Source organism: Saimiri boliviensis, chromosome 11 (genome assembly GCF_048565385.1).
Source record: "Saimiri boliviensis isolate mSaiBol1 chromosome 11, mSaiBol1.pri, whole genome shotgun sequence".
Classification (NCBI taxonomy): domain Eukaryota; kingdom Metazoa; phylum Chordata; class Mammalia; order Primates; family Cebidae; genus Saimiri; species Saimiri boliviensis.
Window position 1 is genome coordinate 39,719,712 of NC_133459.1, and position 15,473 is coordinate 39,735,184.

A 15,473-nucleotide genomic window follows, 5' to 3' on the forward strand; every position below is an offset into this window, starting at 1 on the left:
AGAAACAAAAACAAATTGTCACTGGTTGTAGTCTCCATCCTGCCCCATTTCTCACCAGATAATCCATTAGAATGCCAGTTTACAATGACAGCGTATTCATACAAAAGTAGAAAGTCACTCAAGGAAGTCCTGGAGAAGAAACAATAAGCAAGACTTGATGATGGGCAGAATGAGGGGCAAAAACAGAAAGACAATCAGAAGGAACATTCACGTGTGCTCTCAGGAGGGTGTTCCCATGTGTTCAGTCTTGGCTCCATTGTCTGTAATACAGTAATAATGACAGCATTTGCATTATAGGGTAGTAGTGGGAGTTACAGATGCTAGATGCTGGTTACTAAAGGGTCGACAAGACTGTACCTGATAAGGAAAGTGACACACAGAAAGGCTAAGCAACTTCAAAGAGATTCCAGTCTGGTATGGAGGAGACAGATAAGTGAACAGGCAATCTCAGCAGGCTGCGATACACGCCTCAGAGTAAGCACTGGGTGTGCCACTGGACGTGCAGGAGGCACCTTGTCATAGCCCGGGTTCCCTAGAAAGAAACCTGGAGGTGGGTTCTTGAGTCAGCGAGTGACTGAGGAATGACCTCAGGTGAAGTCTGTGAGGGAGTAAAGGGAGCATGGGGTGGGGAAGAAGCAAGACAAAGATATGTGTTTAGCCCAGGGGTTGGCACATTTTGGCCTTGAGGCCCAATCTTTATTTCTGTAAAAAGGAGAATTATGAGGCTGAGCATGGTGGCTCGTGCCAGTAATCCCAGCACTTTGGGAGGCCAAGGCCGGTGGATCACCTGAGGTCAGGAGTTCGAGACCAGCCTGATCAACATGGTGAAACCCCGTCTCTACTAAAAATACGAAAATTAGCTGGGTGTGGTGGTGCACGCCTGTAATCCCAGCTACTTGCGTGGCTGAGGCAGGAGACTCGCTTGAACCCGGGAGGCAGAGGCAGAGGTGCAGTACACACCATTGTACTCCAGTCTAGATGATGGAGTGAGACTCCCTCTCAAAAAAAAAAAAAAAAAAAAAAAAAAAGGTGCTATGGGAACACAGTCATAGTTCTATTGAAATAAATCACATTCATATTGATTTCATTGATATCCTATCGATGGCTACTTTTATGCTATGAAGTCATAGTTGAGTAATTGCAAGAGACCAAATGGCCCACAAAGCCTAAAATGTGGACTGTTTGGCTCTTTTCAGGAAGTCTGCCTCAGCCTGATCCTATGGGGAGCCCTAGAGCACCAATGGGTTCACAGAGTTGGTCCACATGTAGGCGAGACGCCTGGCTCACCTCAGAATCTGGGCTTGGAAGGGAACTTGGAATTCAGGAGATGCCCAGCCTGGGAACATAAATTTGAGAGTAGTCCGAATATGGATGGTTTTAATGACTAGAGAACGACCGTAGAGAGAAGGTGTCCTAGAACTGAGCCTTGCGGCAATGTTTATAGTTCAGGAAGAGGAAAAGGAGGAGGATCTAGGTAGGGAGACCTAAAAGGAGAAACCTGTGAAATAGGAAAAAATGAACTGCAAGTGGTTTCCTAGAAGCTAAGGGAAGGCTTGGCACATTTAAAGGAGGAAATGACCTCCTTAAAATGCATGTTTATAAGGAGGAAAAGTGCATTTTAAAGGAGGAAATGACCAGCTGTGACAAATGCTCTTTGGGACGTGGTTAATTTGGGGCAGTTTTGGGCTGTATAGCTGTACCCAGGAGCCCACAAGGAGACTGGGTCTGTGGTGGGGGAGAGTAGCCCAAATATGCAAATATACACAGGCGTGTGCACACACACACAGGCATCCATGTCATGCACATAGAGCCACACTGTTGCCTTTTTTTTTTTTTTTTTTTTTTGGAGGAGTCTTGCTCTGTTGCCCAGGCTGGAGTGCAGTGGTGCAATTTCGGCTCACTGCAACCTCCACCTCCTGGGTTCAAGCAATTCTCCTGCCTCCATCTCATGAGTAGTTGAGACTACAGGTGCCTGCCACTATGCCGAGCTAATTTTTGTATTTTTAATAGAGACGGGGGAGGGGGGGTCTCACCATATTGGTGAGGCTGGTCTCGAACTCCTGACCTTGCGATCTGCCTACCTCAGCCACCCAAAGTGCTGGGATTACAAGCGTGAGCCACCGCATATGGTCCACCGTTGTCTTTATTTGGGATTTATGGACATTAGAGATTGGACTCCAGGCAGTTGTACAAAGAAGAGGTCTGAGAACATGGAGGTTAATTTTTGATAAGATCAGTTTCAGTGAAATTGTTAAGATCAAAATATCCTCATTGGAATGAGTTCAAGAGAGGGAATAAATTTGAGACAGCAAGTACAAACAACATTTTTTAGGAGTTGTGCTGAAAAGAGAAATAGAGAAATGGAGGAGGAGCTGGAGAATGGCATAGAGTCAAGAGAGAGGTTTTAAGACGGTACAAATTGCAGCCTGTTTGCATCACACAGTGGAAAAGACCTGCTAGAGAGGGAAAGACTGATGATGAAGGAACGGAGAACTACTAGACATTCTTGAGTTGATGAAAGGATATGGCACTTGCATACTAGACAGTCTTTGAGTTGATGAAAAGATGTAGTACCTGGAGCAGAGAAGGTTGACCTCTGGGAGTGTGAGCAGTTTGTCCACAGTAACAGGACACAAGGCAGAGCTTGTGTGCACAGATAAACGTGGTTGGTTGATATGAAAAATCTCCTGATGCCTTCTATTTTCTTGTCAAATGGGAAGCAAGACCATCAGCTGAGGAGAATATGGGGCAGGAAATGGAAGAGCTTTTAGGAGGAAGACAATGTCAAGTGGTCATTCAGAGGAGTGACTGGGTGAATGGCTCATTTTTCCATCTCCCATAGCATCTTCATTACCTCAGCAAGTATGTTCTCAGCAACTATTACGTTCCAGGCACTTTGATAAACATCAAATGTTTCTTGAAATGTGTGGCTAAAGAGCACCTTCAAAGACATCCCAAACTTTTTTTTTTTTTTTTTTTTTTTTTGAGACAGTCTTACTCTGTTGCCCAGGATGGAGTGCAGTGGCGGGATCCTAGCTCCCTGTGGCCTTGAATTTCTGGGCTCAAGCAATCCTCCTGACTCAGGCTTCGGAGTAGTCAGGACTATGCGTGCCACCATGCTCTGCTAATTTTTGTATTTTTTGTAGAAATGGGGTCTCATTATATTGCCTAGGCTTGTCTTGAACTTCTGGACTCAAGCGATCCTCCTGCCCTTCAAAACATTTTTTAGATTTGGAGCCGAGTCCTTCTGCTTCACTTTTTCTTCTTTTATTAATTTTTGAGATGGAGTTTTGCTCTGTCACCCAGGCTGGAGTGCAGTGGCGTGATCTTGGTTCATTGCAATCTCTGCCTACCGGGTTCAAGCAATTCTCCTGCCTCAGCCTCCTGAGTAGTTGAGACTACAAGCACCCACCATCAGGCCCTGCTAATTTTTGCATCCTTAGTATGAGGCAGGGTTTCACCATATTGGCCAGGCTGGTCTTGAACTCCTGACTTTGTGATCCTCCCACCTTGACCTCCCAAAGTGCTGGGATTACAGGCATGAGCCACTGTGCCCGGCCCCCATTTCTTATAAAAATAATAGGTCAGGCACGGTGGCTCACACATGTAATCCCAGCAATTTGAGAGGTCAGGGCTGGCAGATCACCTGAGGTCTGGAGTTTGAGATCAGCCTCTCCAATATGGTGAAACCCCATCACAACTAAAAACACAAAATTACAGAAAGGCTAAGTAACCTCAAAGAGATTCCAGTTTGGTATGGAGGAGACAGATAAGTTAACAGGCAATCTCAGCAGGCTGCGATAAACTCCCCAGAGTAAGTAAGAAGCAAGACAAAGGTATGTGTTTAGCTCAGGGGTTCGCACATTTTGGTCTTCAGCCCAGCGTGGTGGTGCATGCCTGTAATTCTACATACTCCGTAGGCTGAGGCAGGAGAATCACTTAAATCTGGGAGGCGAAGACTGCGCCATTGCACTCCAGCCTGGGTAACAAGAGGAAAACTCAGTCTCAAAAAAAAAAAAAAAAAAAAAAAAAAAAGATAAAGAAATGAGGTCTCTCACTGTTACCCAGGCTGGTCTCGAACTTGTGGGCTCAAGCACACCTCACTTTCTTATCCTTGCCTCTCCCTTTCCCATCTTTGCCAGTCTACTTAGGTCTCTGCTTCAAAGTCACTTTTTCAGGGGAGACTTCCAGTCTGAATTCCCAACCCCCACCAGACTTGGGTCAGTCCCTGTGCTGGGCACCGACTGCCCCGGCACCAGCATCCCCGCAGCAAGCTCTCATGAAGCATAATAAGCCGGTCAGTGTGCCTCTCTACATCGTTGGTCCGAGGACGGGGTCCCTCTGTGCCCAGCACAGTGCGTGGCACACAGTGGGTGCTCAGGGAGCTGTAGCTGGATGATGTCGTTCTTCTCCGGACCCTCGTCCACCCAAAGCAGCCGCCTCCGGGGCAGGTGTGGGGAGGAGGGAGGCTGCGACGAGGAATCAGCGCCACGCGGCCCTCTGCACTTCCGTTTTGGAGGCCGGGGTGACGCAGCTGCCGTCCCTCGCCAGGAGGCAGAGATGCGCTGGCGCAGCACCGCCTGGAGCCCACAGTGAAAGACCATCGGATGCAAGGCAACGCCCAGAACTCCAGGAGGCGGCTGTGGGAGGACGCGAGGCCAGGCGACAAATAGGTCAGACTTGAGTCCCCAAGCGGCCTCCTCCCCTTCAAGAGAGGAAGCTTGTGCCACAAGCTGCGACGGAAGCAAAGGAGCAGACATCCCGCCACCCGCCCGGACTCGAACCGCCGCCGGCACAGGGGAGCAGAGACTGCCAGGAGATCTGGCCGCGGCGACCGCCCCGCGCCTGCGCACTCCGGCCCCGCCCCGCCCTCCGCCCTCTGCGTGCGCACAGCCTAGAGCCCGCCTCCGTGAAAGACTGCTGGGCGCGTGCGGCCGGGGTTGTTCACTGGCTGTCCGGGGCTCCGCGCGCGTCGCCGGCCCAGCTCTGTCGCAGACGGGAGGATCTGAAGCCGGCCGCAGGTAGGCTGACTCCAAGGATCCCGGGGGAACCGTTCTCCCGCGCAGGAGTCGGCGACGCTAGCTGAGTCGGGCGCTGGATAGCCCCGCCGCCGGGGTGAAAGACGTCGCTCCACACCAATTAGGGGCGAGGTGACACGGCGTCCTGCCCAATGGGCTGCGTGTTTAACGGGAGTGGGGCGGGCGCCCGGCCCGGCTAGCTGCCGGCTCCCGCGCACGGGCCTCGTGGCCGGCCGGCGCAGAGGAAAGGGACCGAGCGGGGCGCGGGGCAGCTGCAGAGGCTGCGAGGCCTGCCTCGCAGCACCAGGCCGCGCCGAATCTGCTCGGTAGGGCTCGTCGGACGGCGAAGGCCGTAGGGGCGCGGAGCCCCTTTTGCTTATCGTCAGCGAGGAAGCCCGGCGGCCGCCCATCCATTCAGGCGGCGCGGGCCTCGGGCCTCGGCGCGGGCTCAGCCGCCTGGGGCTGGGACTCCGGGGCTGGGCGGGGCGGCTCCGCGCTGTAGGAGGAGTGGGCCTGGGAGCTCGCGGGCCCTGGGCCTTGAGGCTTGCCCTTCGGCCCCACAGCTTCCTCCCATCCCGACGGCCGGGAGTCGGGGCGCTGGCGGTGTTGAGCTCACCACGTTTGCGTGACTCCCTCCCGTCCATACTGGTTACAGTTTCGAATCCTCAGCAGGCCCTGTGACGCTGGCTGCGCAGAGATTCTCACCCCTCTTTGCTGGGGCGAGAACCCGCGCTGCAGGCAGCTCAGGTGACTTGACTGTGAGGTCTGTACGCGAGTGATGGGGCTGGCGCTTGATCTCATAACATTGAAAGAAAAAGCATTTTCCCCCTCAGTCTTTGTTGAATTTATCTGATGCATCTTGATTTACGTTACCTATGTGCCGGAAAACCTGTCGCCTTCTGTCACCTTCAGAATTAAATTCAGATTGGGCATGCTGGTTTGCATATGATCTGTCCCTCGCCTACCTTTCCAGTTACACCTCTTCCACTATATATCCTTCCCTCCCCGCCTTCCACCTCTTGGCCTTACCTCTGTTCTCTAGCTGCTTCGTACCAGCCTGTTGACCCTGTTCCCTGTCCTGTGCTCTAAGTCCTTCAAGGCCTATATGAAACAGGAGCCGCCTGGATCTGCCGGCGACCCCCAGGACTTCTCTCACCTTCCTCTCATGGCGGTGGTACTGAAAGCTTCTGCCCTCTTCTTCCCCGTTTATAGCCATCACGTGTGTTCTGTCTGCTTCCACCATCACTGAATTATTTATTTGTTAATGTTTTGTCTCTCCAACGGGACTGCCAGAAGGTTGAGATACGGGCCCAAATCTGATCTCAGATAGTCAGTAGCCTGTAAGGATGAATGAATGAGCTTCCCACCTGATCTTTGTGTACATTGGTGTATTTATTGCCAGGCACTGAGACTACAGGAATCTAAAGAGAGAACCTAAAGAACCTAGAGAGATATGTTACCCTCTTAGAGTAAAATTGGTGCAAATCAAATGTAATTGAATGAGATGAATCTTTTGTAGAAGTAACTCGCTCAGGATGGCAGAGGAATTGCTAGGAATATCCAAAACTTAGGGAGACCACGGTGTAGTCTCAGTAAAGGATATGTCTGGTTAGGACATGTTCAGAATGTACCTAAGTCTGATTTTGATGTGTCAATAAGGAACTGTAAAGTGGGAGACTTAGGATCAGATAAGCTTGGAGACACTGCATACTGTATAGCAGCGATCACAGTGTGGGGTTATTTACCAAACACTCCTAAAAGTCTTGCATTAAATGACTTGGTTTAATCAGCAATTTTCTGATTTATATCTATGAAACCATTTTTGAGAATCCTATATGCATTTTGCAGAAACTAGGGAGCATGCTTTTGGAAATGCTGCAGCAGAGGGTGGAAAGAGCCTTTAGAGCAGGGAAGACTTCTGAGCTTTTATTCCTTCCCTGCCAAGTGTGTTCATTCCTGCTCTGGGGAGGGGCTGGGGCGGGGAAGTGCTTCAAGCACAACTCTCTAGTTTTCTTGTTCCTTAGTTTGTTTTTATCATAATTTGGCTTCACATGGAATGTTCCTGAGGAGGAAAATGTCCTGTCTATGCCAAAGTAAGCGTTTTCTGCTACTTTGCAATTGTTTCTCATTTTGGTCACTTTTGGGTTTGCTGACCAAGTGGAGAATTCTGGACTTCTGAAGCTGGGGACCAGTGATAAATCCTCTGTGGTGAACCCATCCTGGTCTCCTTACCTCCTGTTGATGCTATTTTCACATGTATCTTGATTCTGCTGCCCTTAAATCTTCATTTATCTCTCTGTTTCCTGCCACCATGGCACTGCTCTTTGGATTTAATCTCATCTCCCCTCTCTTTGAGTCCTCTGCCTGTCTTGTGCTTCAGACTGGTTTCTTATCTGATGTTCCTCTCCCCCAATATTTATAGTCTCTTTTCATGGCATACCTGGGAGAGATTTCTGACAAGGAACAAGTTATTGTTAAATTACAAAAGAGAACTACTTTTTTTTTTTTTTTTTTGAGACAATCTTATTCTGTCGCCCAGGCTGGAGTGCAGTGGCATGATCCTGGCTCATTGCAACCTCTGCCTCCTGAGTTCAAGCGATTGTTTTGCTTCAGCCTCCCAAGTAGCTGGGACTACAGGCATGCGCCATCATGGCTGGCTAATTTTTGTTTTTTAGTCGAGATAGGATTTCACTATGTTGGCCAGGCTGGTCTCAAACTCCTGACCTCAAGTGATCTTCCTGCCTCTGCCTCCCAAGTAGCTGGGATTACAGGCTTATTGGCATGAGCCACCGTGCCCAGCCAGAGAACTACTTTTAATTAAGGAATTTTGTTTTAGTTGCAGCCACTTTTAAATGTTGATGTTCTTTCCTTTTAGTCTATCTTTTTTTTTTTTTTTTTTTTTTTTTTGAGATGGAGTCTCGCTGTGTAACCCAGACTGTTAGACAGTGGCACAATCTCGGCTCACTGCAGCTTCTGCCTCCCGGGTCCCGGTTCAAATGATTCTCCTACCTCAGCCTCCCAAGTAGCTGGGATTACAGGCACGAGCCACCATGCCCAGATAATTTCTGTAGTTCTTAGTAGAGACGGGATTTCACCATGTTGGCCACTGTGGTCTTGAACTCCTGACCTCGTGATCCACCTGCCTTGGCCTCTCAAAGTGCTGAGATAGTCTATCTTTTATAACCTAGAGGAGCTGTTTTTTCTTGATGATACATTATAATTTAGGCAAAGACATTATTTATTTCATGGAGAACTGGAGTGCTTATCCAAGCTTGAAATTTTTTCCCATGTAGGGAAAATAATGAGGCACCTGCCTGGTATCCCAGTGTCTGGCAGTGATTTTAACAAACATTTGGGGCATAGTGTTCTATCAGCCAACTTAGAGCTGGTTTTATTAGGTTGACTCTGAAGGTTATTAGTTGTCAGAGCTTTAAACAAAAGCTATGTTATTAGAGTAGTAGTAGTTTTTCTACTCATATTTGACTAAAGCCATTCAGTGATCCAAGAAACGTTTGTTATGATCTATTTAAACCTGATGAAAACCTTCTGAAGTTACGTAATGGAGAAACTGAGGCTTCAAGAGGGTTCATAGCTAATAATTGGCAGAGCCAGTATTTGAACCCAGATGAGTTTGGTTTGTTGAGATACATTTATTTCATCAGTCATTTTTCCTTCTTCCAGGTCGAAAAGTAAAATGAAGTACATTCTGGTTACTGGTGGTGTTATATCAGGAATTGGAAAAGGAATCATTGCCAGCAGTGTGGGCACAATACTCAAGTCATGTGGTTTACATGTAACTTCAATCAAAATTGACCCTTACATTAACATTGATGCAGGAACATTCTCTCCTTATGAGCATGGTAAGCACAGTACATTTCTTCGTAATAATCGAATGTGGAAGAACATATCAGCACTTGGGAATTACGGGCATAGTTTGCATAACTTTTATTTTATGTCCTGTAAAAGGTTCCTTAGTATAGCAGAATGATGCTTTTCTCACCTAGACAGGAAGAAGCAGAATTTACTTATTTATTTTTTTTGGAGACAGGATCCCACTCTGTCACCCAGGCTGGAGTGCAGTGGCGCTGTCATGGCTCGCTGCAGCCACCACCTCCTGGGCTCAAGCAGTCCTCTCACCTCAGCCTCCTGAGTAGTTGGGGCTACAGGCATAAATCACTGTGCCTGGCTAATCTCTATAAATTTTTTGTAGAGATGTGGTTCCACCATGTTGTCCAGGCTGGTCTTGGGTCCTCCCACCGTAATCCCAAAATGCTGGGTTTACAGATGTGAGCCACTGTGCCTGACTGCATTTTACTTTGTTATTGTTCTTGAGAACCTGTCAACTGTGTGACATGCGACTGTGGCTGTTGCTTAAAACTGAGAGAGATGTTAAAACATAACTCATAAATTTTAAAATTCTGCATTCATACTCCTCTCTAGCATTGAGGTGAAAATCTACAAGCATTGTCATTAGTTCAGAAATTCTCATGTAACAAATAGCATCAGGAAAAGATCCATATACCAGAGTGATATTTAATACAGAATTCTTGAGCAGAGGATGAGTTATCTATTTTCCCATGTTTGAGCTCGTCTCTTATTGTGGTGGTAGGAATGAATCATTCTGGGCAAAATTTCTAGAGTAAAGTTTCATGGAATGAATGTGCAACAAAGGAATGGGGGGAACCTGTGCAGTTTCACAACTTTGTTTAGAGCAAAAGCAGAGCCCAGAAGCTGATTTTTATAATCAGCGCAAACTTAATACGCATACATCCAGGTTTTGGATCAAATATTTTTATAATGCTTTAAACCATATTATGCTCAATTAGGAGACTTTTCCAGAAGTTCTTTTTCCCTTGGCAGCAGATGCTATATTACTGTAAGGTCTTGTATATGCACAGTCTACTGGGCTGTCACTCCCTCCCATCCCACGCTATTCTATAACTCTTCTTGATTAAGAATGAGTTTGTTGACTGGCTAGAAGTACGAAGTTACCTTTTAGAGAATGGCTGGTAATTTTTCTTTTTGTGTGTCATATCTAGTTTTCTTGAAGTGAATTTCTGTGCTTCATACCACGTGAAGACACCCCTTGTTCTGAGTGTTTTATTTCAGGATTGCAGTTGTGCCATGGTATAGGTAGTTTTCACTTGACCTAAATGGTTTCTGTGTTCATTGCAGGTGAGGTTTTTGTGCTGGACGATGGTGGGGAAGTAGACCTGGACCTGGGTAACTATGAGCGGTTCCTTGACATCCGCCTCACCAAGGACAATAATCTGACCACTGGAAAGATATACCAGTATGTCATTAACAAGGAACGGAAAGGGGATTACTTGGGGAAAACTGTCCAAGGTAAGACTGGATTTACCTTTACAGTTGAAAAGTTGTAACCAGTTTAATTTCTCTCCCCCAACCTCTACACAGATGTATCATTTCCTTTTGAGTACAAACATTTACATTGTATGTGATTTCAGCATGAAACTCTCAAGGTATTGTTACTAACTATGCCTTCAGTTGGAAAATCAGAATTATATTGTTGTTCGCTAAAAAAATAATTTGAGGAACTACGTCTTTATTGAAGCTTTGTCAGTCCATCCAAGGCAGCATGGTATGAGTCCAGAGAGCTGTTGTTTTTACACAGTAATGAATGTGAAAGTGGTAAAGGCAACTCTATTAGGGCATTAAGCCAGATGGCATGTATGTGTGCATCTGGGACTTACTATGTATAGAAGTGAGACGGAACTGAACATCCATTGTATATACTGGTTTCCAGGCCGTTCATCAGTGCCATATGGATTAAGAGGAGGCTGAGAAGCGGGTTTCTGGTTCCTCCCAAGCTTTTACCAGCACAGCTTCACTTACACTATTTGCTGTTTTGGGATTTTGTACGGGCATCCATTTAAGGAAAATGTTTTGCTGCTTTAAACAGATGGGGCTGGCTGGGCACTGTGGCTCATGCCTGTAATCCCAGCACTTTGGGAGGCCAAGGCGGGAGGATCACAAGGTCAGGAGTTTGAGACTAGCCTGACTAACATGGTGAATCCCCATCTCTACTAAAAATGCAAAAATCAGCCGGGCTGGTGGCGCACATCTATAATTCCAGCCACTCGGGAGGCGGAGGCAGGAGAATCGCTTGAACCTGGGAGGCGGAGATTGCAGTGAGCCAAGAGTGTGCCACTGCACTCTAGCCTGGGCATCAGAGCAAGACTCCGCCTAAAAAGAAAATAAATAAATAAATAAAATGAAAGGGTGAGGTTGGAAAACTACTGATCTAATGTAATGGCAGTGGCCCAAATTTGGGGGGTTGCTCAAAAGTGGCTTTAATCTCAGTTATTAGAGCAAATCTGCTTTTGGCTTTAGACTTTTCTGGCCTGGAAGCTGAGGGTCACACTGACAGTTGGCTCTGTTCTGGGGCTGCCCTGGTGAGATTCTGGGCTAATTGGGTCATGTTTGGATCTTAGCACCCCTACTCACCAGCATTGTGCACATGGGCAAATTACTTAACCTCTTTGACGTCTGGATTCCTTTTCTGTAAAATGGAGACAGTAACAACACTTAACCTCTCTGGTTTGTTAGGAAGATTAAAGGAAGTAAGAGTCAGTAAAGTGTTTCTCTGACTGCCTGACACATAGAAAACAGTTTGCTATGTATTTATTCATCATCCATCAGTTTTGCATTGAATGCTCACTATAGTCAGACCCTCGCTGGTGGTGGTAACACATGTGATGAACAAGACCAGAGAGGTCACTGGCCGTATGGAGATTACCTGTAAGAATGACTGGGGAAAGCCACTTTGGGCAGGTGGTCGTGTAGCCTCACAGGAGAGGCCAGTTGAGCTGAGAGGCCATTCCTGGAGAGAATGGAATGAGAAGTGGCTGCAGAAGGCTTGGTTGGTCTAGGAATGGAGGGGAAGCCGGCAAGGCTAAGGCAGAGTGACCGAGGGGGATGGTTAGAGAGTGGGGGTGGTGGCCACAGCCAGGTTCTACCCAGTCTCTGGGCCACAGCAAGAAGCTGAGAGTGTACTCAGAGGAGTGGGAAGCCACCGAAAATGTAAGTGTGGGAGTGATAAATTCTGACTTGCATTTTAAAAGATCACTTTGACACCATGTGTGGAGTAGATAATGAATATCCTCCTGCGTGAGGCAAATGGATATCCTTGTGCACGAGGCATTGCTGTAACCGGAGTAACCTGGAGTTAAACAGTAATCTTCACCTTTTAGGAACTTGCAGTCTGTGCCCAACAACTATGATTTTTGAAAAGTGTTGAGCAATCGCTGGCATTCTTTGAGCACTGACATGGCAGGCGCTCTATGGAGCATTTTACAGGTGCTGTATCACAAAATTTCCACAGCTTAACAGGTAGGGAAAACAAGCTTAAAATGGGTCTGTAATTGGCTCAATCCACAGCTAATGATTCGTGGGACTGAGGTTTGAATCCAGACATTCTGACCCCGGGTGCTGTGCTCCTAACCACTCTACTGTGCTGTGCTGGCTCTCTGCAGTGGATTTTCTTCCCTTTGGTAAACTGGAAGCATGGAACAGGGTCCCAGATGTCTCTTGTTCCTAGAAAAGCACTGAAGTGTAATGTGCCTACCTTCAGCTCTGAGCAAATAGGGATGGCCATACTGGTGTGTGGCCAAAAGGGTGGACTCTGCACAGGCACCTGCTCCCATGTGGCTTAGGACACCTTGCTCTGTTTGCAGTGCTTCCAGAAACAACTTGAATATCTGGCTGCAGGAAGTGTGAGCTCAGACATTGTTGAGTCCAGTTAAAGGGGGCCTCAAAATTATTTTTATAACCCTATTGCTACCCTCTCCAGGCCAAGCGTGCCACAGTTTGTTTTCACAGTAAGTGCGTTTGTCTCAGTCAATGTAGATGAAAAAGTGTAAGTTTCATGTTTGTTTTCTCTTTCCCAGTTGTCCCTCATATCACAGATGCAATCCAGGAGTGGGTGATGAGACAGGCACTAATACCTGTAGATGAAGATGGCCTGGAACCTCAAGTGTGTGTTATTGAGGTTTGTATGATTCCTGCACATGTGAACAAGTGTACTCATCTCCTTAGTCAGCCATCAACAACTGATTATAGACAGTTCCCAGTGGAGCCCTTGGCCTTCTTATCTCTGTTGGTGCAGTATTTTGCAATGTGGCAGGTAAGAGCACAGTAACAGTCATGTGGAATGGCCATGCAGGGGAGAGCTGTAAGTGCTGCTGCTGTTTTTTTTTTTTTTGCATTTATGGATTCACTTAGTACTGACTGTACCCATGAGTGGTGTGACACATTTTTATTTTCATCTGTCTCTTGAGCAAGTCAGCAGATCTTTTGCTTTCCTCTGGCAAGAGCATTCGTCTCTGAATGTGCTTCATTTGGTTTCACTATCTTTACTCCTGCTATGCTGATCCTAGCTGTTGGGACTCACTGTTTCTCAGATAGCGGGAGACTCAAAAGTTCCAGCAGTTTGTTTAGAATTAATGCTTTTTTTTTTTTTTTTTTTGAGATACAGGGTCTTGCTCTGTCACCCAGGTTGGAGTCCAGTGGAGCAGTCATGGCTCACTGCAACCTTGACCTCTGGGCTCAAGCAATTCTCCCACCTTAGCCTCTGAGTAGCTGGGACTACGGATGCACACCACCATGGCTGGCTAGTTTTTGTACTTTTTTGGTAGAGACAGGATTTTGGCATTTTGCCCAGGATGGTCTCCAACTCCTGGGCTCAAGCCGTCTGCCTGCCGTAGCCTCCCAAAGTGCTGGGATTACAGGTGTGAGTCACTGTGTGCAGCCAACTGGTGTTTTTCAGTACAAAAATTATTTATGATTAATTAAAGAGATAAGATACAGCTTTTTTTTGGCTTCAGGGCTGTGATACAGATAAAATTCCTGACACCTCTCTCACCTGACCTTTTTCTTGAAATGATGTGGAAAGTTCCATAATAACCTTTGGGTTATTATGATGAGCCTGTCCAAAAGAGTAACCTTTTAGTACAAAGAGCTGTCTAATTCCTGTTAACTAACATTTTACAGGGTTAGAGAGTCCATGTTACGTAATTACTGATCACTGAATCAGGAAGACAAAACAATTGTTAGAAAACCAAACTGCCAGAGAAGGGTTCAGTGCCTAACCTCTACAATAACTTTGTTCTTCCAGCTCGGTGGAACTGTGGGAGACATAGAAAGCATGCCCTTTATCGAGGCCTTCCGTCAGTTCCAATTCAAGGTCAAAAGAGAGAACTTTTGTAACATCCACGTCAGTCTAGTTCCCCAGGTAAGTAAGACATTGGAAGAGATAGAGGGAGGAAAGGTAAACTGGAATGATTTTCACTCACTGTCTAGTAGTTTTCACTTGAGGTGCAGGAAGCAGGGAATAAAGAACTTTGTGAGTATAAATTTGTTACAATCATACTTTTTTGAAAAGATCAAATAGAAAACATTTGAAAAATTCATCAGGGCAGTTGCATTTGCAGATGTAGATTGGCTGTGTGGATTTGTCTTTACTATATGGTGGCACTGGACTAAAGGGGCTGTTTTTAAAAGACAAATCTTGTAGAGAGGAGTCAGTAGTAACAAAAATTCGGAAGCTGGAAAGCAGATGGATGCGTAGAGACTGACTAAGCTGACCTTGAGTGCCAGATCTTATGCCGGCAGCAACAAAAGCAGAGAAGCAGCCCCGTTTGCCTTGCAGAACCCCAAAAGCTCAGGAGTGGATGAGGGTGAGGCTCATGTAGCTCCTGCTTCAGAAGACTCAGACTCTGACATCTTTTTCCTAAAGTGCACAGTTGGGCGTTAGCCTCCTCCCACCTTGGCTGAAGACTGGAGGCTTGTTCTCTGGAGAGAGTTCCTGGACAAGCAGATACTAGGGACAGTTGAGGGCGGTAATACTGGACTACAAACATGGGGTTGAGTGTAACGTTACGTTGTTAATACTCCTTGCCTTCTTTTGCCACTTGGTTCCCAGAATCATCATGTCCAGGCCTGGCCATTCCATGTGGGAGATTATAAGATTCTCCTCTGGGGTGTGGAGAGCCCAAGATAAAAGACATTGGCTCTGGGGTCTCCCCATGAAATAGGCCAGCCAGATTTTCACCATGACAAGCCTACTCACTCACACAGAACTTAAAGGTAGCATTTAAATATGAGCAGGCCTCCATACACCTGGAGATAGCCTCTAATAGGTAAGAGACCAAAAAGCAGAAAGAAACTTAGAGGGAACTGAGGCTCTACAAGCAGAGGAAACTTAAAAAAAGAACATCAAAAACCAAAAATGACCTGTCATTACTATTCTTAGAAAATTAAAAGGAGATAAGCTGTATCCATTGGATGAGAACTGGATGTTGTAAGAAAGAAACTGAGAGAACAGAAAAGAATCCTCGGAAATTAAAAATTGGATAGCAGTAATAAAAAAGTTAAGAGAGAGTAAGTTGAGAAAATACCCAGAAGTACAGCAAAAAGACCAAGAGACAAAAATAG

General features: G+C 46.5%; 1 protein-coding gene across 2 annotated transcripts in view; it reads left to right on the forward strand.

The window, feature by feature from the left end:
- Positions 1-4,854: 4,854 nt before the first annotated feature.
- CTPS1 (CTP synthase 1) overlaps positions 4,855-15,473 on the forward strand; it is a 34,024-nt gene continuing 23,405 nt past the window's right edge. The window contains exons 1-5 of one of the 2 annotated variants that reach the window (XM_010347522.2): positions 4,855-5,021; positions 8,700-8,878; positions 10,194-10,364; positions 12,929-13,029; positions 14,155-14,271. In XM_010347522.2, the coding sequence (XP_010345824.1) occupies positions 8,713-8,878; positions 10,194-10,364; positions 12,929-13,029; positions 14,155-14,271 (555 nt within the window). In that variant the 5' untranslated portion in view covers positions 4,855-5,021; positions 8,700-8,712. Of the gene's footprint in view, positions 5,022-5,226; positions 5,345-8,699; positions 8,879-10,193; positions 10,365-12,928; positions 13,030-14,154; positions 14,272-15,473 lie in introns of those variants that run through there. The other variant, XM_074380629.1, reaches the window with a different exon arrangement.